The sequence below is a fragment of the Mesitornis unicolor genome, unplaced genomic scaffold (genome assembly GCF_000695765.1).
Source record: "Mesitornis unicolor isolate BGI_N332 unplaced genomic scaffold, ASM69576v1 scaffold28343, whole genome shotgun sequence".
NCBI lineage: Eukaryota > Metazoa > Chordata > Aves > Mesitornithiformes > Mesitornithidae > Mesitornis > Mesitornis unicolor.
In genome coordinates, this window is record NW_010173077.1 from 1,889 (window position 1) to 22,835 (window position 20,947).

Sequence of the window (20,947 nt, forward strand, 5' to 3'; positions counted from 1 at the left end):
AGGCTGAGCCCTGTCAGCATGTGGAAGCAGCCCCCGAGGTCTCAGCCTCCTGTGCTAGCAAGTAACAGCACAAACCCCCTTTCCTCGTGCTTGGAAAGGAGATTTGTTCTCCTGAACACAGAGTACCTTTTAATTACTAGTAGGTCTTCACCCCAAACTGTGTCTTCTGCTGTAATGTGTCAACTGTAGCTGCAGGGATATTGATGGACCTAAACAGACTTGGGTTTGGGTGAAAACGCCCCAGTTTTACAAGACAATGCAGGCAATTGTACTGCCACTCAACTCCAAAGCAAAATGTCCTTTGCTGTCATAGGACCTGGCTTTTCTGAGACACTTAGTGGCCTGGCACAGCCAGAAATAGTACACAGTGGCCAAAAATGTCTAGCCAGAGCAGGCTGTGCAGCAGAGGCCATGAACTGCAGTTGGAAAGTGCAGTTTGAACTGCAAGTGAGGCAGAGCCTTCATGCTGGCAATTCACCCACCTTGAGCAGGAGCTTGGATGAAAGACCTGCAGGGCCCCTCCGACAGCACACCCGTGTCACCATGACTTGCAGGGTGAAGTGAAGCCTCCCAGGACGTTCACCCAGAGCAGCACCAAATGGCACAGCCAGAGAGAGGCTACACCACTCTGCTATCACCCCAGACTCAGCTGTGGGCTAGCCTCTCTGGCTAGGAGACAGCCTCTCTGCAGTGCGCTATCTGTTCCTCAAGGCCTTGGTCTCAAATTTCAGAACAACTTTTGGCCAAGAAAGTTGAAATTGTTCCAACCAGAACCACTCCGGCTGAACTGTCCCCAAAGCACAGTTGTGTGGAGCTAGACAACAGCAGCTTCAGTGTTCAGACCCAGTGTCCTCTTCTTGCCTGGCTGTTGGTTTCTGGCCAGTTTGCTTCTTAGCGCTGTTTTCTAACAGGATTGTTACTAGCTGCTGAGAAACACAGACACTACAATCAATCCTAAAGCCTAACAGGTTCATCAGGTATTTGTCAGGCTTCATACAGTGGTTCAGCATCGCTGGCTTCTGTTGGAAGTGTGTCTTCCCCCTCCTTTTCCAACAGCACGAAGAATTCAAGCCTTACATTAATTTTCTCCAGCCCATTTCATGTAGCACGTCTACCTGGCTTTTGAACTCAAAATGAAGACAGAAAGAAAAAGTCCTTTTTTTCCTTTTTTCCTTTTTCCCACCCGTTTTGCACCGCTCATTACACAAACCAAATTGAAATTTCTCGTAGTAGCTAAGGATCTCTCTGATGCTGGGCTGTCACGTGAAGCTGAGCAGCCAGCTCCCACCTCTGCTGGAGCAATTATATACCTGGGCATGGTGAAGAACCTCTGCTTCCAATCAGTTCATGAGTGATGTAAAGACACTTCCAAGAAACACATCCCTATCCCTGCCAACCATAAAGTTGAAGTTTTGTGCTGAAAAACATCTAAACAAGCTCTGCTGAATCACAGAGTCACAGAATCGCTTGGTTGGAAAAGCCCTCTGAGATCATCACGTCCAACCGCTCCTGTCTACCCCCTAAACCATACCCTTAAGTACCTCATCTACCCGCTCTTTAAACACATCCAGGGATGGTGACTCCACCACCTCCCTGGGCAGCCTGGTCCAGCTTCTGACGACCCTCTCAGGAAAGAACTTCCTCCTTAGCTCTAACCTGAACCTCCCTTGGCACAGCTTGGTGCCGTTTCCCCTTGTTCTATCCCCCATCACCTGGGAGAAGAGACCAGCACCCACCTCTCTACAAGCTCCCTTGAGGCAGTTGGAGGTGGTGCTGAGGTCTCCCCTCAGCCTTCTCTTCTCCAGGCTAAACAAGCCCAGTTCCCTCAGCCGCTCCTCATCAGGCTTGTTCTCCAGAGCCCTCCCCATCCTTGTGGCTCTTCTCTGAACACGCTCCAGAATCTCAACATCCTTCTTCTAGTGAGGGGCCCACAACTGAACACAGCACTCGAGGTGCGGCCTCACCAGTGCCCAGTACAGGGGGATGATCACCTCCCTGGCCCTGCTGGTCACACTGTTTTTAATACAGGCCAAGATGCCGTTGGCTTTTCTGGCCACGTGGGCACAGTGCTGGCTCATGTGAAGCCGACTGTCAACCAACACCCCCAGGTCCTTCTCCTTCTTTTCCTTCTAGCCAGATACCCAGGAAGGCAATACTCTTCAAACTCTTCTGCAAAAAAAATATAAATTCAATGCCCAGGGGGCTGAAAAGAGCAAATGAATATTTTAGCACCATCCTAAATTTGGGATGCTTGTGTGCAGGATAGCTTTGCACACTTGGGTGAGGAGCTCCCTGTCAGGCAGGGTGCAGAAAGACATCCTCTGCCTACCTGAAGTGGTTCCATACATTAAAGCCTTCAGTGGTTTGCTGCCACTTCTCAGGTGGAAATTGCCATCTCCACATCCAGCCAGGGTTAACAGGTCAAGGGAGTGCTCCTAGGGAGCTTTGACGCCACTTCAAAGCACTGCTCGAAGTGGCTGGAGTCCTTTGGGCTGATGTGATGCCATGGTGGGTTGGGAACACGTGACCAGCCCCAGCAGCAATAAACAGTGACGGGTGATAATATCTTAAGTAATTCCAGGCGCTTACAAAGGGTTTATGTGGTTGCAATACCTTGGCACATGTGGGAAGCAGAGCTCCACAGCACTTCCCATCTGAAGCAGACTTTTCACCACTGGACTGGAAGGTACATTATCTTCCTACCTGATTCTAGTTTTTCATGCTGCTGTCCTCAGCACCAGTCCCCCAAGGGCAATAAATGCTGAGTCCGTGCGTTGCAAGAGGGTTGCCTGGGAGGGAAAGCGCTGCAAGAGGAACACCATCAATTTGGTCACCTGCCTTGCTGCAAAAGGGGCTAAATCTTGACCAGGCAAAGCCAAATTCATCTTAAACAGAAGCAGGAAAATCCCACTGTCTCCTCTAAGTGCCGTAAGAGATGCCACAGGGGTCAGATACCTTGGACAAAGCCAACCTGCAGACACAGACTCACCTTCCCCACTGGCCTGTAGTGGGTTTTCAGCACTGCCGGTGGATGCCCGCATTCAATGAGCTGGTCTGGCTGGAGAGCAAAGTCCTGCCGCTCCTATCCTACTGACTTACAGGAGGAAGAAACAGATGTGTAGGTGGAGCTACGTGGCTGTCCTACCTACATGTAACTCTGTTTCCGTTTAACCCAGCAGTGCTCATGTTGCAAAGGCCTTTGGTCTTCTGTCAGGAGATGTGGAAAGCACCACTGACGCTCCCACAAGCTGCTGGTGATAAAGACAGCTTTCCCCTCCTGGCCAGCCCTGATGATTGCCTCTGGGAGGCTAATTCCCCTGCCCTGCTCTTGATTCCACACACAACAGTGAGTTCAGAAGATGATTTTAGTTTGTTTTTTTTTTTCCAAATTTGCAGGTGTGATTTGGTGTCTGGTCAAGGCATTTGGTAGAGCTGCAGAGTGACGCTGGCTTGACTGGGAACACCACTCTGGAAATGCTGGCTGCCTTTCCTGCCAGGACACAGCTGGAGTAGCCCCACAGGACTTATTTAATGTAAGAGTGACCCACAGCAATGCTGTTGGAGAGCACAAGGGAATCCAGCCCAGTTATCGACTCTTCTGCTATACCCAGGAAAGAGCAGCTCTTCTTATCTTGGAAGCAAAAGCAACAAAACCCCCAAGAAAACAGATATAAGGACAGCTGTCAGACCTGGCCTACCCATAACAACCTTTTCACACACTCTTATTTGTAAAAAGAGAGTTATATCCTGCTCCAAGCCGTAACTCCAATGGATCGAGCTTTTGTGAACAAAAAAAGCACTCAGTGACTTGGCTATGACTTCCAGTGAGCCACAGCCCAGCAGCCCAACACAAATGCCATCAGGAAAGCAGCAGCTGAAGTCATCATACCCTAGTAAATCATATTTACTTAGAAGTGACGAGGCTTTAAGAAGCAGGGAGGCAGGAGGGCTTTGTGGTTTGGAGAGCACACTGTGATGCTTTCCTGTTCAGCCAGAAGGGAGGAGATATTTGTTCTTCACGACTGTAAAATACTTGCAGGTGTTCCTGTCATTGCTGACACCAAACCCTGATGCCCCTCATGCAACAGCGCTATTGCACGTGGAGAAAAAGAGCACACGACTCCCACTGCTGTTTTGCCAGCCAGCAAGGTGTGAAGAAAAAATGTCCTGATCTCTGTTCAGTCCTTCCAGGACACCAGTTTTTCTCTGCGGTTCACAGAAGGGTTTCTGGAGGCCACGTAAGGAAACCGAAGTGGTAGAGAAGCAAACCAGACCACTTCCCAAGGCAGGAAAGGAAGAGGGCTGCATTTAAGTGGAAAAAGCTGTGAAGCAGCCTCCTCACTCATCTGGAAGCTCATGCATTGCCTCTTCTCCTTGGCCTGGCTGTTAACAAACTCGCTCCTGGCCCCATCCCATCCACTCTCAAAGCCCGTGCTGCTCCCATCCCCTGCCCCTCACACCTGATCTCTCCTGTGGAACCCAGACTTCATCCTGAGAATCAGGCAGGTTTTGCACAGCTTAGCTTTATTTTCTTTTCTTAGTTTTCCTATTTTTCCCTTCTTTGTCAGAAATAGTTTAGCACTTTCTGGAGCTTGTGCTCATACCCCATCCCTCCTTTCGGCCCCAGTTTGCGACACCTCTTTGGGGCTGTTCACAGGATACAGCAAACAGCACCGAGACAGGGGTGGCAGAGCAGTGGAGTTGGCAAGAGGAACCCAGCGGGGTTACCCGCCTGCTGTGCTGGGCGGTACTGGGCTTGCCACTCCTTTGAGCAAGGGTGAAGGGCAGCTTTCTCGCCTCCTCCATGCTATCTGCCCGCTGCCAGGCAGAGGCAGCTCCCTCCTACAGCGGGCGAGTCCCACACGGAAGTCAAGTCCCGGCTGGGTTCACAAAACTTCAGGCGAAGGAGCTGGGGAAGGAATCCACGCTCTGAGAGAAACCCCCAGAACCTCACAGCTTGTTCTGCCTGCGGCCTCTGCTTCACTGTGTGCGTGACACACAGCTCCTCAGAGATCTGCCCGCAGGAGCAACGGGACAGAGGGGCAAAGAGAAAGGCTCTCCGCTTTACCATGCAGGTAGGAAACAGAAACTGCTCAGCTATTTCCAGCAGGCTGCTTTTCAGCACCTCTGAGCCACCTGTAGCTTGGAGACATGGGACACTCTAAGCTCTGATCTTTACTGCTCACGTGCTTTCAGCCTTTAAAGCCCTCAAAAAACACTACAAAATTCCCGGTCCTCTTTCCAACGAGCAATCTCATTCCTACCATGAACGTGCGACGGGGAAGGTGGCGTGTGCTTCTGGCTCTGCAGTTTCCTGCATCCAGGGAGTGAGGCAGGGCTCAGCCCCATGCGCACCCCAAGGCGCAGCGGGGGCACGCGTGACTCTAGATGTTGGTACCAATGTCCAGAGGTGCTGGAGCACAGATTAGAGAAGGATGGCTTGGTTTGGACTGAGACCAGATCTTTCGGTTGTATAGACCCAGAAAAAGGCACTGCTTATAGCAGCAGGGTTGACAGTCGCAGGTGTTTCAGAGGCACCTGAAATAAAGCAAAGGGAGAGGTGGAGGTGTGAAGTTTTGTTTCTCTAGCTTGAAAGAAAAGATGTGGGTTTCTATTATTCAGAAAGGCAGGCGAACTCTCAAAGACTGGGAGAGCAAGTTAATGTAGAGGTGTGCCAGCTGCTTGTTCAAGTAAGGATTGTCACATTTCTTAGGAATCTATGAGGCAAGAAAGTGCTTTGAGGGAAGCATTTGTAAGAAACATCCCTGAGATAAGAGCGATTTGATCATCTCAGTGTGGATGATGGGAACCATCCAAACCCTCACCGCTCTACAATTAGAAAGGAAAACAAGGATGCCAGATCCTATCCAAGTCTTTTCCCTGAGTTACTCACACAGATGAAGCCACCCCCAGCCCAAGGGTGCCTGTTACTGTTTCTCTAAAGGACCTAGTAGCCTTCCTCAGGGCAGCGGGTTGCCTGGCCTTCAACAAGGACCCACTGATACAGCTGGAGAGACATCAGGCACACTGCAGAGCACACAAGCCCTTTTTACCATCAAAATTCCTGCTCCTCGTTGTGCAGGTTACTTCTGCTACACCTCTGCGTGGCTGACCTCCAACCCTGCTCCAACCACGGGGCAGGAAAGAGCGCAACAGGCACCATGGTGCTTGATAGCAGGGAGTAGAGTCCAGGGTTTATACAACTGCTTCAGAGCTGAGGTGGCCTTGCACACTGGACCAGAACAAAGCAGCCATCGTCTGATGGTGCTGCTGGTCCTCCAGGACAAAAAAAAATAGGTGTGGGAGCGCTCATGATCCAAAGTCCCTGCCTTCTGCCGCTGTCACTGCATGCAAGCCACATCTGGCCCCAAAAGCAGGCTGGGCTACTGCACCACAGTCCCAGCGGCCCTGGCTTCAGGCAGCCTTTGCCTCACATGGGTGCTAGTGGCCACTGTAATGAATTAAACCTTCTGAAATGCTTCTGTCATCACAGGTTTGCAAATCCCCCTCTGTAGCTGAATGCAATTTTTATCTCTTACCACTCCCGAGGTGGCTACTGGGAATTGTCTGTGCTAATCTGCAAATAATTCACAAATTCCTCCCCATTTTTCTGTCCTACGCAGAGGCGCTCGTGGTGCCGGTACTGGGCAGTAAATCTCATTGCTATGGGAACAGAGAGAAAAGCCAGACCCCACTATCACGACATGCTTGTTGCCTAGAGAGCTGTTCGTGGGCAGCCTGAGAAGCATCCCCACCGATTCTTAGCCTTTAACTGGAAAATTAAAAAGCAACAAGTCCCTCGTGGGATTAAAATCGGTGCTGGCTGTTTTGGGAGCATGGAGGAGCAGGGGCAGGATCTGACCATGTCAGCTCTGAGAGATCAGCAGCGTGAGGACCGGGAATGCTGACAGAGGAGGGGTGCTTTGCTGAAGCTCTGCAGGGTCAGCCCCAACGCTGTCCCCATGGGGAAGACCCTGAGGCACAGGCGAGGGCTGGCTGCACCATCAGGGCTTCTGGGATACTCTAGCCCCAAAGCCTGGCTACACAGACCAAACCCCATGGCTGGATACATCCTGTTTGTGAGCCTGATCCCCATCAGCCTCTTCCTAGGAGATGGACATGCTGGTTGGGATGCTTTGACTCCCGAGAAGCCAAGCCAAGACCCAGTCTTTCAACCCCAGATCCTGCTTTGGGCTTTGGCAGAGCACAGGACAGCACCATAACCCTCCCCTCTGCACCTTGGTCTAAATTGGGGCACCTTTTAGCAGTGGGAATTGCTGGTCCTTACTGCAACAGCATCTCTGAGGGAGAATATCCCTCTTCTCAAGCCTTCTCACTTTGACTTTCATTGGTCAGCCTTCCCACGGCCCTTTTGCTTTAGGGGAAGCTAGGGCCTTAGCTACACATGAGAGAGGATTTGGCAGCGCATTTCAGCCCTTTCCTCATCCCAATCTCAAGCCTTCTGTTGGTCAGCCTCCCCACGGCCCTTTTGCTTTAGGGGAAGCCAGGGCCGTAGCTACACATGAGAGAGGATCTGGCAGCGCATTTCAGCCCTTTCCTCATCCCAACTTCCATTGCTCCCATGGCCTCATTCTTCAGTGAAAGCTTGGGATCCAAATCTTACATCAGGGCACGGTTTCACCACCACTGCTCTGCTCCCATGATTACAGCTAGATGAACTCGTCTGGCTGGCCGCTGTTTCATGTCACAACGTTCTTGGTGGCAATACTGAGTGACAAAATTCCCATCCTCTGGCAGCTCCTTCCCGCTTCTGTGCTGTGTCACTGTGCCCTCGGGACAGGTGGCATAACTGTTTGTAGGGCTGCACCATGAGTCACATCAGAGAATTGCAAAGCTCCTCCAAGAAGGCTGCTTTTAAGGTGGAATCCATTCCCTGTCACAGCATGGCCTGCAGAGCGTGTCTTTATTAAAGTCATTGCACCCACTGGGATCTGAAGCCAATCCGTTGAAGGACTGGTGAGACTAATCCCCTCTTGCCTAAGAGGGAACTACAGCTGCAAAACCAGACTGAAATCAGGGAAGCCAGGCACGAAGGATAGGAACAAAGTGGTTTGAAACTGATGTGCTCCAGTTCTGGGCACCCACCAGGTCCAGGCCACCCAAGGGCGCTCACTGTGGTAGCGTTCAGCAGAGGGGCACCGTGGGCAGTGAAGTCCTGCTGGGCACAGGTCAGCTACTGCCATGAGGCTGCTTTGATTGCTTCAGAGCCACATCACTTGGGTGTCTGAGCATAATTAGGCTTAAGTAGTGAAGGCGAGCACCGTGTTCACTCCGTGCAGCCTCTCTCTTTGGAGCCAGTAGCACACAGGAGGGAATGGGAAAGAAGCCACACATCAGCAGCTCACCTTCCCCTCTCTGTCCCTTGGCTGCAGACTGAGACATCTGAGGTGGTTTCCAAGAACTCATTCTTCACCAGCTTTGCTGCAGTCTGCAGAGCTGTGCAAGCCTGCAGTTGTCCGTGCCCCACTCTCCCTTCACCAGAATTTAAACCTGCCTTCCTCACCCTCACCAAAAAGTTAACAGTGCCCTATCTGAAAGGGAAAACTAAAGAGGGGAAGAGGTTGATTAAAGATTGTAAAAACCACTGTAGCATGGAGAGTGAGTTAAGAGTTGTCACTCTTCCAGTACAAACGTCAGGGCATCCAGTGAAACAAGGAGAGAAGTGCAGAGCAGAGAGAGGGTGGTTGGTTTTTTTTTCTTTTTCCCTTCTGCCTGGCTCCCTTGCAACCCCAGTGGGCCGTAAACATTGGGCATTACATGAGTTCAAGAGGAGGCTACGTGTGCTCACAGGGCAGCGATCCCTCCAGCATCCCTAAACAAAGCCATATTTGGCTCAGGAAGACCCCAAACACAGAGCAGGAGTGGATGAGAGGAGGTGTTGGACAAGCCTGCTCCTACCGTCCTCCGTAGGCATCTCCTTCTGGCTGCTGGGAGAGGAAAACTGGGCCAAATCTTATGTTGTACTGCAATTTTAGCTACATGGGCTCTGTCTTTTTTTGATGCATTGCAAGTACAACCAACATCACACCTGAAAGCACCGAAACGCCAGGTGGGCTTTGCTGGGGAGGGCAGGTTCCTGTGCATCACAAGCAGAGCACTGCTCAGCTCCATCCCCACGTCCCCTCAGGCTCTGCTCCAGGGCACGGCGATGCCATCCAAATGTTTGCAGGTAAAGGTTTGCTCCATGCCCAAGATCTCCCAGGGAGCCCACTGAAGCCTTCACTGGTTTTCTCTTCCACAGGTTGAAATACTGTTGACTGGCTGGAGGGATTCTCCTGTTGAAGACAAGGACCCATTTCTCCCCCTGGTAAGCTTTGCTCCCTCTGCACTCACAGTGAGTTTAGCACAGCTCAAAGAGAGGAGCAGGGCAGTATCAAGGCAGCAGCTGCCTCAGTTTCCCCATCCCCATTCTCCTGCTCGCTCCCAGTTCCCAGGGAGCCTCTATACAATCATGATGAAGGTCCAAACCTCCGAGAGGCTGAAGCTGAGAGGGAGAGCTCCCAGCTTGCCACCTCCATAAATTCCCTGGTGTTTCCTGTGAGCAGGATGAAGAGAAGTGGGATTTTGTTCTGGTAAGCGACATCCACAAAGTGGGCAGCGAGAAGGAGATCAAGAGGACGAAGTTCCTGGATGAGCTGAGGAAGAAAGGGTTCACCATCAAGGTGAGGGGCTGCAGGAGTAAGAGGCAGCAGATACTTGACTATTTTGTGGTACCCAGGATCCAAGCCTGGTTTGGGCTCCTGCATCACAGGAGATGAGAGAGGCTTGAACCACTGAGCTGCTCACCATATCAGTGCTGGAAAATAAACCACTTGCTCAACCAGGAGAGACCCCAGACCCAGGACTCACACAGCCCCTGCCCCCGTGACTCTGCCAGCGTTGTTCTAACAGTTCTTCTCTTCTACCCACCAGAAAATCGAAGACGAGAAGCTCTTTTATGGAGTCCGTGCCCCAGCACAGATATTTCAGAAATACCAGTGGCTTCTGAGGAACTCCGACAGCAGGGTGCAAAGCTGCAATGCCCATCACGACGTACCAGCGACCACCAGGTGGGTGCTGAGCCAAGCTACTGACCTCCAGCATCTTGCACTCCCCTTTCTCCACACCAGCATCCATTATCCAGCTCAGTGCAGAGTTGCACCAGGCTTCTCATTTTTCATGGAAGGCCACCTCCACTTACCACGTGTAAAGTTGCCAGCTTCTCACCATCCACAGCTAGCTCACCATTTCTTACCCCCTTCCTTCCCTGGACTTTGGTGCATACTTTTTCTCTTCCCTCCCCTGCTTTACAGGGCCACACAGCACAAGCCTGTATCCCCAGAGCAGCCTTTAACCCCAGTTTCTCCTCACTCAGGATACGGATTGTGAACTTCATCCTGCAGAACACGGTGACACCCGACCTTGGTAAGGGAACACGGCAGAGATTTTGCTGGTCCCTGCCATCCACAGCCCTCTACTCCCTCTCCCCAAACCCCTGACTCCAGCTGCCCACCGGCACTCCCCTGTGTCCCCAGAAGAGCTCATCCCCCAGTCCGATATTCCAGGATAAGTGGGGCAGCTCAGGGTGCTGGCTTTCTAGCTGTCTCTAAGGACCTGCCCACCTGGCTTGCTCCCAGCGCTAGCCACAATGCAGCCTGCAGCAGAGCAGCACGACTGCAAGGATTAGTGCTGATCCCTTTTGAACAGCTCTGCCTCTCCCAGGCTTTTCCCCTTCACCTTCCCACAAAGGCTCCAGAAAAGTTTTGGGGTGATTCTGCCCAGCAGAAAGCACATTGGGCAAGAGCAAAACTTCACTAATCCTCTCTGTTCTGCTCTGCTACCAGAGAAGCTGCGTGACCTGATGAAGAAGAAGGTCTTTGAGACGATGTTTCCCCTGCACGAGGTGAGGCCAAGCACACAGGTGCCTGGGAGGAAAAGCCATGAGAGGTGGAGGAGACCTTTGGGTAACCAGGGCTGCATCAAGACCTCTCTGGATGATGGGCACAGCAGGGCTCCTGGGAGCCAAGCTGTGGATGAAGGTTACCCCGATATTCCTGTATCCAACCAAATTCTCTGCTCTCCAGAAAGAAGAGTTAAGGGAATTCCTAAACAAGAACTGGGCTCGCTGGAGAGATATATTTTGCCTACAGCCAATTGAGAAGATCAGGTAACACTGGCAGAAGAGGCACGGCAGATCCTTCTAAGAAAGAGGTCCCACCTGATGCCCAGAGAGCTTTGTGCCCTTTACCAGGCTCCTGTGCTTTCTTTTAAATCATTAGTCTGCACATGGCTCTTCTCACAAGTACTGGGTTTCTTCTGAAGCCTGCAGAGTTCTTAGCCTAAGACGTATCCCTGTAGCACCAAGCTCCATCTGTTAATGGTGCAGTATGGAACAACCCCCACATCTGCACAGTTTTTAATTAGCCCGTTTCATTTTCACCCACCTACTCCCACATTCAAAAGCTTTGTTGCTCTCCATCTGTGTTCACCTCTCAGCCAGACCCATGCTCCTAGGGACCCAATACCCCTTTCCAGATGGAAAAGCATTTCCTAGTGCCCCCTAAAAATGTGGTCTCTTCACTGCCCGCAAACCACATCTTGCCTTTCCTTCTAGGTGCTATTTTGGTGAGAAGGTGGCCCTGTACTTTGCCTGGCTGGGCTGGTACACCTACCTGCTGGGATTCGCTGCAGTGGTCGGACTGGTGGTCTTTGTGGCTGGGATTACTGTTTTCAGTTCCAGCCAGGTGAGGTAAGGTAATGCCGAACACGCATCCTGTTCACAAGCCTTCACTATGCACATGGCTTTGAGCCACCATTATTGCCCTTTGCTTCCCTCTACGCCTTTCTCCCTAGCAAGGAGATCTGTGAAGCCAACAACACCATCATGTGCCCACTCTGTGACCAGAAGTGCCCATTCTGGCTCCTCTCTGATACCTGCACCTATGCCAAGGTGGGTAGCCCCCTTCCAAAGACAGGCTTGAGGCAAAGGATGGGGAAACACTCCCAGCTTGTGCTGTTCCCACGCTGCTAAAAAGGAAAGCCACTCCAGAAAACTGGCTGCAACAAGCAGAAAAACTCCACTAACTTCTGTAATAAGGAGATGATGGTCTCCATTGCCACCAAAGAAGAGTTTACCGCTAACAAGCCCCAGCATCCATCCCCTTCCTGTAGATTACCCTCCTGCAGCATCTTTACCTGTCTCAGAAGGACCAGGGTGGCAAGAGGACCACTGAGCACAGAGGCCTTTCCACAGATCCCCAGATGCCACAGTCCCTGCCCCTATCATGCTCTTCCTTGCTCTTCTTCAGGTCACTCACATGATTGACAACGAGGGGACAGTTGTGTTTGCTATGTTCATGGCCATCTGGGGTAAGTGTCAACATCTTGGTGCCGACCATACACAGACTGGATGAGGCAGCAGCCCACTGTGGCTTAGAGGGAAAGGAGGTGGAGGAAGGTGGGGCACCAACACAGCTTCACCATTCAGGGGCTTTTTAGTCCTTATCTCCTCCACTTCCACGGCCATTAGCTCCCCTTCCAGACAAGGCAAGGGATAAAATCCCCCCCAGCAATTTTCTTCTGTTCTCCAAAATATCCTTACCTGTCCTGCCTGAGAGCTTTCACTCCTTCACCCATCCCAACACCCTGCAAAGCACCCAGCAGCCTCTCTCATTGGGTTTTTCTAGCAGCTGCCTGTAAGTGGTCACAGCTGCAGGAAGGAGGGATCACCACACCTCTCAGTAAGGTGCCCAGATTGCTGCGTGGTCTCTCAGCTGCTGGGGAGTGAGCAGAGACCACTGGGCTCTGAGCTGATGAGAGCCCATCACCATATTAGCTACACATCTCCTTTGGTTTTACTACAGCCCTTTCAGTTACAAACACTGGGCTGGGCATTTCACCTGTGAAACCACGGTCTGAGCAGGTCATGGACACGGTCCATGTATTTTTCATTAATCCAGAAGGATGCATCTGGCTGGTGCCATGTAAACATGCCCACCACAGCAGAACAGCCCTGGCGCTTGCTCTGGTTTATGTCAAATCCCCTCCGGATGCCACAGCTGGCCTCACTCCAGTGAAAACTCACCCTCAAACCTCCATGCCCATCCCCATGTGGTGCCGAGCACTTCCTGGTCACTGAGATGTGGAGGTGGCCACCTGTCCTTTGTGGGCTAAGGGCCGTCCAGGCTGATTTGCCATCAGGTTGGATGGTAACATGACTATCCATCCCACTATGTGTCACAGTGCTCTCTCCTTTCCCCCACAGCCACTGTGTTCCTGGAGCTGTGGAAGAGGCACAGAGCCACCGTGGTCACCAACTGGGACCTGTATGGGTGGGATGAGGAAGAGGTGAGGATGTCACCTTTCTGCTTAGTGCTTTCCTTTTCAGGGCAGGAGTCAGCTGGACCGACGAAAAAGTTGGGTTGCGTGTTCATTCCTGTCCTTCATCCCATATATCCACTAAAACAATGACCCCTGGACTTTCTACTACCTGGGCACAGCTCTGCTGGATCCTTTCTTTCCCATTTTTAATTATTTTTTAATTCCTTTTTTTTTTTCCTAAGGAGGAGCTTGCTATGGAGCTGATCAATAACTTGCATCACGAACCCCGGCAGTACCAGCACTCCTACTTCCGTAGCGCCATCGTACTCCTCTTGGTTCTGGCAAACGTACGTGCCGGGGTGACCATAGGGAGATCTGATTTAAGGGCACGTGGGCTTTCCTCCTCCCCTTCATACTCTGCTGCAAGAACAGCAACTTGGAGTGTCCTATTGCTGAAGCAGAGGCAGAAACCAGGTTGTTAGGGCAGGCCCATGCCCATCACAAGGATCCAGGGGTCTCCCCAGACCTTGCTATGCTGATGGGAGAAGTCAATCACCCTTTGGGGATCTGGGCTGAAGGTTCTGCTCTTGCAGTGGGAGGCAGAGAGGATCAAGGCAGTAACACAGGGGGCAGGAAGAGGCAAACCCTTGATACCCTCATTTCTCCCCATGGGCCAACAGACTGAGTCTAGACGAGCAGTTCATGTGAACACATCCACCTTGTAAACCTCTCATCCTTGACTGAAGAGCACTGGCTTGCATTTGAAGCCATGTCCAGATGAGCTCTGGTGAAGGGAGCAAGGGTTTGAAGGGCTGGTGGTCCTCAGGCAGGATGGAGCATGTTCCCCATGCACAACTTCTCACCACCCTGCTGCCCCCCTCCACAGATTGCCGTGATAATCGCCATCGCCCACGCGCTCGTCATTTGCCGGGTGGTAGCAACGGCTGTCTTCACCCAGAGCAACCTGGAGTTCCTCCACGAGCAGGCCAACACGGTGGCAGTGATACTGGGGGCCGTGCTGCACTACATCACCATTGTCATCATGACCAAGGTGTGGAGTGAGACACCGGGCAGGCAGCAGGTCACCTCCTTGCTTTTCCACCATCAACCCTCCCTTCTCGATTTATACCTCTCTCATGTAGGTCAACAGGAGTGTGGCCCTCTATCTCTGTGACCTCGGTAAGGAAAACTGGGGGCTGTCTCTCACCTATACCCCACAGTGCCAGCTGACCAGCAGTACCCAGGGACTGCAGGGTGGCACCCCTTTGGTCCCCAAATGCAGCCGGGTTCCTGGCCCCTTCCCTTCCTTCAGCATCACAAAGCATCTACTGGGGAGCTTTTGCCATGCAGGTCCCCATGGGAGGCCAGCAGCCCTCCAACACACCAGATCATCTGTGGCCCACGGGCTGCCAGCTGGCTGTCCTACAGCTGCATTACATTTTGGAGGGGCAGCCACCCTACAGGGCTGAGAGCGGGCATGAGCAGGAAGCCACCACAGCTGCAGGAGAGCTCACAACATGGTTTTCCTCCCAGCTGAAGGGTCCCTTCCCCCACAGCTCATGGCTCTGAGAGACCTCCCTGATTAGCTGGGCTCAGCTTCACCAGAGGGCTCAGATGAAGAGCAGGGAAAGCTCCACAGGGGGCAGAGACACCCTTCCAACCTTCAAAGAGCTGCCGTGGCATTCAAGGGGAAGCAGGGCAAGGTACTACCACTCTGTGACCAAGCCCTTGGGCCTTGCTCCCTTCCCTAGAGAAACCACGGACCTTCTCCCAGCGTGAGAGCAACTTCACCATGAAGATCTTCACCTTCCAGTTCTTCACCAACTTCTCTTCACTCATCTACATCGCCTTTTTCTTGGGTCGGTGAGTGGTAGTTGAGGACCTGGGGGGAATCAGAGGGGAGCTTAGGTTTGGGTCATGCCTCCCCAGCTCTCCCCAGGCTCTAGGGACAGCCCAGTCGTCCTACCCTCCCTGCCAGGCACAGGGACCCCATTTGGGACCTCAGGAGAGAGCCATGGCTTTTCCCAGTGGGCATGGTGGGTGAAGGAAGTCCCTTGCCTCTTCATCAGTGCCTGGAGAATGATGCCCTCCACCCTGCACCTGGATGTTTATCGAACAGTGGTCAGCAGTGGGGCTCAAAAGATATCACTTGTTTCCTTGCTCAGGATCAATGGCCACCCAGGGCACTACGTGCGCATTGCTGGCAAGTGGAGGCTGGAGGAGGTGAGGGACTTGCCGTGAAGCTCTCTGACCCCACACTACAACTCTTCCTCTTCCTTTCCCTACTGCTCAGGAAGGCTCTGGGAAGCTCTGCTTCTTCCTATAGTACCTGCCTTGACCAAACAAGTCCTCTCCTCTCATTCCTTCGCAGTGCCACCCCAGCGGCTGCATCACTGACCTCTTCATCCAGATGGCCATCATTATGCTGCTCAAGCAGACCATCAGCAATGTGATGGAGTATCTCGTACCGTAAGCTTTCCTCCAGCCTGCAGAGTGCTTGCTGGTGCTTCTGCACATTCAGGACAGCTTCCCAGCTCTTAAAGAGACTAACCCTGGTCTTTGGGCCAAGATTTCCTCCTTTTCCTTCCACACATCTCCAGGGCTGTCACCAGCAGCAGTTCAGCCCTGCTGTCCTCTGCAGGCAGCTGTACAAATCACTCCCTCCTCTTGCAGCTGGCTAACCCACAAGGTACGCAAGATGCAGCAGCACCCCAAGAAGAGAAGCATGATGTTAGGAGAGGAGGAGGAGGAAGAGGACGCCTGCAAAAGGCAGTGGCTGAACAACTATCAACTCAACGAGGTCAACATCTTCAGCTTGTTTGACGAGTTCTTGGAGATGGGTATGTAGGGCAAGGTGAGGAGGGATGCTGGGTGCAAAGCCCCGTGCTCTCCTCAGCTGGAGAGAGCTTGATACTGGGGAGCCTGTATGTGGGCAAGGGAGAGCTCTGAGACACAGCTCCATGCTCACCCCACTCCAAGAGCTCTGGCACACCAAGGAGATCATTCTCAGACAAGAGAGAGCAGGCAGCTGTGCTGGCCTTGGGCCCCTGCCTAGGACTGCCCTGCCCTCCAAGCAGCGCCAAGGTGATGGCTGTAACCCCAGGGCAGTCCCTCAACCTGGCTAGCTCAACCAAGCGCTATCTCTCCCTTTCACCCCTGCAAAGCCCCCCAAGCCACGAAGAAGAACAAACCCAGAGAGCGGTCAGGACCCTGTGGGATGTCCCCTCTTCTGTGGCTTCACACCAGCTCCCGGCATTTTCCCCCTTTGCAGTGATCCAGTACAGCTTCACCACCATTTTCGTTGCTGCCTTTCCCCTCGCCCCGCTGCTGGCGTTCTTCAACAACCTCGTAGAGATCCGCCTGGATGCCAACAAGATGATGCGGCTGCACCGGCGCATGGTGCCCAGGAAGGCCAACGACATTGGTGAGATGAAGCCCGAGGAGCGCCCTCCTTCCAGCACTGCTGCTTGTGTGAATGGTGCCAGTGTTGAGCCCTTTCCCCACTGTGAAGTCCTTGGGCACCCCTTTACTAGGGACGGGTTTCACTTCACCACAGAGGCTGGAAAGCACAGGGAGGGCTGTGGGTCAGGGAAGGAGATGCAATTTCATACCCTGCAGAGGCTGAGGGGCAGCTTGGAAGCCTCCTTCCCTGACCTTTTCTGGCCATGCCAAACCTGTCCCTGAGCTGGGGCTTTGTCTGCAACCCTCAAACAGCAGCAGGGAGCTGCCAGAGGGGCCTCATCAGCCACTCCTCTCCTGCAGGAATCTGGCTGCAGGTCCTGGAAGCCATCGGTATCCTGGCTGTCATCGGGAATGGACTGGTGATCGCCATCACGTCCGACTTCATTCCCATACAGGTCTACAAATACACGTACAGCCCCTGCATGACGGCAAACAGCACTGACGTGGAGTGAGTGCTGCCAGTCGGCTGCTCGCAGCCCTGCCTGCTGTGTCCCTGCCTGCCTCTGCCACCGGTGCAGGAGCCTGAGGCCCCTACAGTGGGGTGGGGGGGAAGGGGAGGGTTTTCTCAATGGCAGTCTTCAGCATCCCAGCCAGCCTCCCACTCACAGCATCCCCGTGGTGGGTAAAGTGGTACCCTGGAATGGAAAGAGCACCATGTGCCTGCCCATGCTCTCTCCTGCCCTCCCCCTTTTCCTCCAAGCCTTGGCTTACTGGCCAAGATCAGGCAAACTGGACAGAAGTCTCAGAGACATTCATTTCCCCCAGGTCTGGTGAAAATGGGTAGCTAGGGAAATGGGGGGGAGCCTCAGATGCATGCTGGCTTTCCCAAAATGGGATGCTACAGTCTGTGCTCAGCCATACTACTCGTCACTTGAGGATCCACACACCAGGGAAACCCCAGAAACCAAAGCTGCAGACAGACTTTGTGGCAATCAGAGACCTTTGAGCCCCATAGAAGACACAAGAGCTGCAGCTTTCAGTTAGGGTGTGCCACAACCCTGCAGCCTGGCCACAAACCAGAAGCACCCTCTCCACCCCCAGACTGATGTACCAGACATCATCTTTCCCCCCGCACAGCTGCTCCACCGGCTATATCAATCACAGCCTCTCCGTATTCCGCATCCAGGACTTCGAGCCCTCCACAAAGGTGCCTAAAATGCTGCCAGACTTTGTCAAGACCAAGGAGTGCAGGTAACAGCAGCCCGTGGCCATTGCACAGTCACATTCCCCCTGCTGAGCCCCTCACCGTGACATCCAGCCTACACCGTCCCTCGCTGGGAGGGGGTGCCTGGGCTGGCACCGATGGGGTTGTGCTGCAGGTACCGGGATTACAGGAACGCTGACGACTACAGCTACACCGTCCAGTTCTGGCACATCTTCGCGGCCCGGCTTGCCTTCCTCATCCTCTTTGAGGTGAGCACCCAGGGGGGCAGGAAGAGGCTGGGGTGATCGAGGGTGCAGTGGCAGGGGGACACAGACACAGCCCTCACTGCCTGTGGCGGCTCCCTTTGCTTTCTGCAGCACGTGGCTCTGTGCATCAAACTGATCGCAGCCTGGTACGTCCCCGATGTCCCCCAGAAGGTTAAGAATGAACTTCTGAGCAGAAAACACAGTGAGCTTCGCAAAGAGCTGAGGTAGGTGATGTTCCAGAAGGTGCCAGGGCTGCCTGGCTGCAGGATCCATCCCCTCCATCACCCCATGATGGTGCGGAGAAACTGGGGTTGCAAGTTCCTGCCCTTGGGGCAGCTCCTTCACCACCCATTGCAGGGTGGCTTCTCCCTCAGCCTTCAGCAGAAAATGCTCCTTTTAAGATTAACTCATGACCCATAGATGACGCTCCATCTCTCTTGTGGTCTCACTCACTAGCCCCAGTGATGCTTTTGGGCACACAAGGCCAGTAAAATGAGTCCCACCTGAGGCACTTCCATACCAGAGCCCACCAGAGGAAGGCTCCCCTTGCCTTTGGCTTTTCCTTAATTAAAAAAAAAAAGGTCCAAGTTAAAATAAGAGGCAATTTTGCCCACATTTTCCATGTAATCTTTGTTGTTTGGTTTTTTTTAAAAAAGTATTTCGGCTGGAAACAGAACTAATGGCACTGAGAGCCACAGGCTGGGCCACCCTGGTGTTGCTGTCCTTCACAGACTGAGCCCCACTTTGGAGGAGGGCTCAGTGTGCCCCTCCTCATCATCACCTTGTCCCAGCTGCCACCCTAAAATCCAGGTGGACACAGAGGTGAGCGGGGCTCAGGAAGCACCACGCTGCCACACTTCAGCTTTAGGGCTCAGGCTTCCCGTTGTCAGAGGGATTTCCCACACATCACGTGTCATTCTCCATTTATTTAAGGGGAAAGGCTCTGTTCCCACTCTTGAGTATTTTTCCACACCTCCCCATTGCTTCCAATTTGGACAGTTCCCTTCCACACCACCTCTCTCCTCTCTCCCCCAGCATGATGGAGTACTCCACTGATGTGTAGCCACCACTTGCCCAGGAGAATCAGGAAACACGGACTTGAGCCCCCTTCCCCAGCCTGGCAGCACCCACGGGGATGGGCCACGTGTCCCGGCTGTGACCAAGCTGGGAAGCGATAACGTGGCAGTGGCTTCACAGGAGGAGGATGCTTTCCAACTCACACAGCCACGAGGAGGAAGGAAGTCGTGGCAGAGCAGGGGATGGTGTCTTCCCAGCACACCAAGTAGCTGGGGGAGAGCTTTGGCACGAAGGACAAACTACAGCGTGGCACCCAGCCGCTGAGCTGCAGAAGGTGACCTGGCTTCCTCGTCAGTCATGGCTTTAACATGCGACTTGGCATCATGGGAAGAGCCACTTGCTTCGTTCCAGCTTCCTTCTCCTGCTCTTTTTTGCACTTTGGCCCCTTTTTCCTCTGCCTTCAGTGACCTCCCTGCTCATGCACTGCTGAGAAACCCAAGTCCTTCCCCCTTCACTGCAGCCAGCACAGTTTTCTCAGCGCGACTGCGTTCATGGACACTGGAAAAAAATGCAGTTGTCAGCCTGACTGTGGGGCTGCAGGCTCTGCCCAGCCTCCGCATCTGCCCTGAATGCTCTGAGAGTTGTGCCTAGCTCAGCTCAGCTGCCACAAGCAAAATGTAAATAAACGTTCATGCCTGCGCGGACACAACCACCACGAGCAAAAGGGTAAATAAAGGGAACACCTGTGTGGACACGAGCGTCCAGATCCACAGCTGCCATTGAATCACTGCATTCACACTGGCGTCCTTCCTGCCGCCCTCCTTTGCCAAATAAATTGTCCCCCCAAAATCCCTTTTTGTCTTAACGTGGATAATCAAAACAGCCTGGAGCTGAAGCATAGCCCGGAGCCAGGGCTGAGGGTGGGTGCTGCCTGGTGAGACGCTTAAATAAAGTTGGCACTTCGGCAACCTACAGTGGGAACACACCCGTTAAATGTGCTGGGGTAAGAGAAATACTGAGCTATGCAGAAAATCTCCAGAGACAGGGCCAGGCATGGTCATCTCCTGCTCCAGCACACAACCTGCCAGCCAAAACCCCCAGCCCCACCAGCCTGGGGTTTCTCACCTCTTCCCTCCCAGCCCTGCGGTGCTGGCAGAGGCCGCCCTGCTCCTCCTTACAGCAGCAGAGGGGTTTGTCTCAGTAGAGTCCCATGGCTGCACTGGTTACAGCCAACACTGTGACTTCTCCAACACACACACACACACTCCTAGGGTTACAAATGCACAGGGTAACAGCTTTTCTCTTCATATTTCCTAATTTCAGTTAACGAGGAAGGCCAGAGCACAGGACAGGTGACTGCAGCTCAGTGTATGGCTTTCTTATAATCCTTGTAAACTCCAGAGCAAATCCACCACAGCATTTCAAAGCTTTAGAGGCTTTTTTTCCTTTATAAGAACCAGAAACTTCTCACCGATTTTAAAGTCTACCCTCAGGCTCCACCCTTTCATTCCCTCCCCTATGAAATGGCAGTCAGTGCCTCCATGAGTCAGAGGTAAATTTTGCAAAGAAACTGAATTAAATGCGGGAGCTACAAGGATGGCACAGCATCAAAGCGTGCGTGTGCACGTGTGACAGCCACTCCGCAACCTCAGAGAGACACAGACAACATGAGCCCCACAAGCCAGGAGCAGCTCTTTCGTTAGTGCTGATTCACAGAATCACAGAATCACTCGGTTGG

The 20,947-nt window shown here is 52.9% G+C and overlaps 1 protein-coding gene across 1 annotated transcript; it reads left to right on the plus strand.

Moving 5' to 3' along the window:
• Positions 1-9,262: 9,262 nt before the first annotated feature.
• ANO9 (anoctamin 9) lies at positions 9,263-19,255 on the plus strand (the record flags this gene model as incomplete). The annotated part of the gene is given in 22 exon segments (XM_010180601.1): positions 9,263-9,328; positions 9,567-9,683; positions 9,934-10,070; positions 10,376-10,425; positions 10,845-10,903; positions 11,085-11,167; positions 11,615-11,749; positions 11,854-11,950; positions 12,309-12,369; positions 13,265-13,347; positions 13,563-13,667; positions 14,207-14,371; positions 14,463-14,499; positions 15,072-15,183; positions 15,486-15,543; positions 15,692-15,789; positions 15,994-16,160; positions 16,592-16,744; positions 17,083-17,230; positions 17,860-17,973; positions 18,102-18,416; positions 19,228-19,255. Coding segments are annotated over 22 exon segments (2,388 nt in total), but the record flags the coding sequence as incomplete, so codon positions are not given.
• Positions 19,256-20,947: the final 1,692 nt, after the last annotated feature.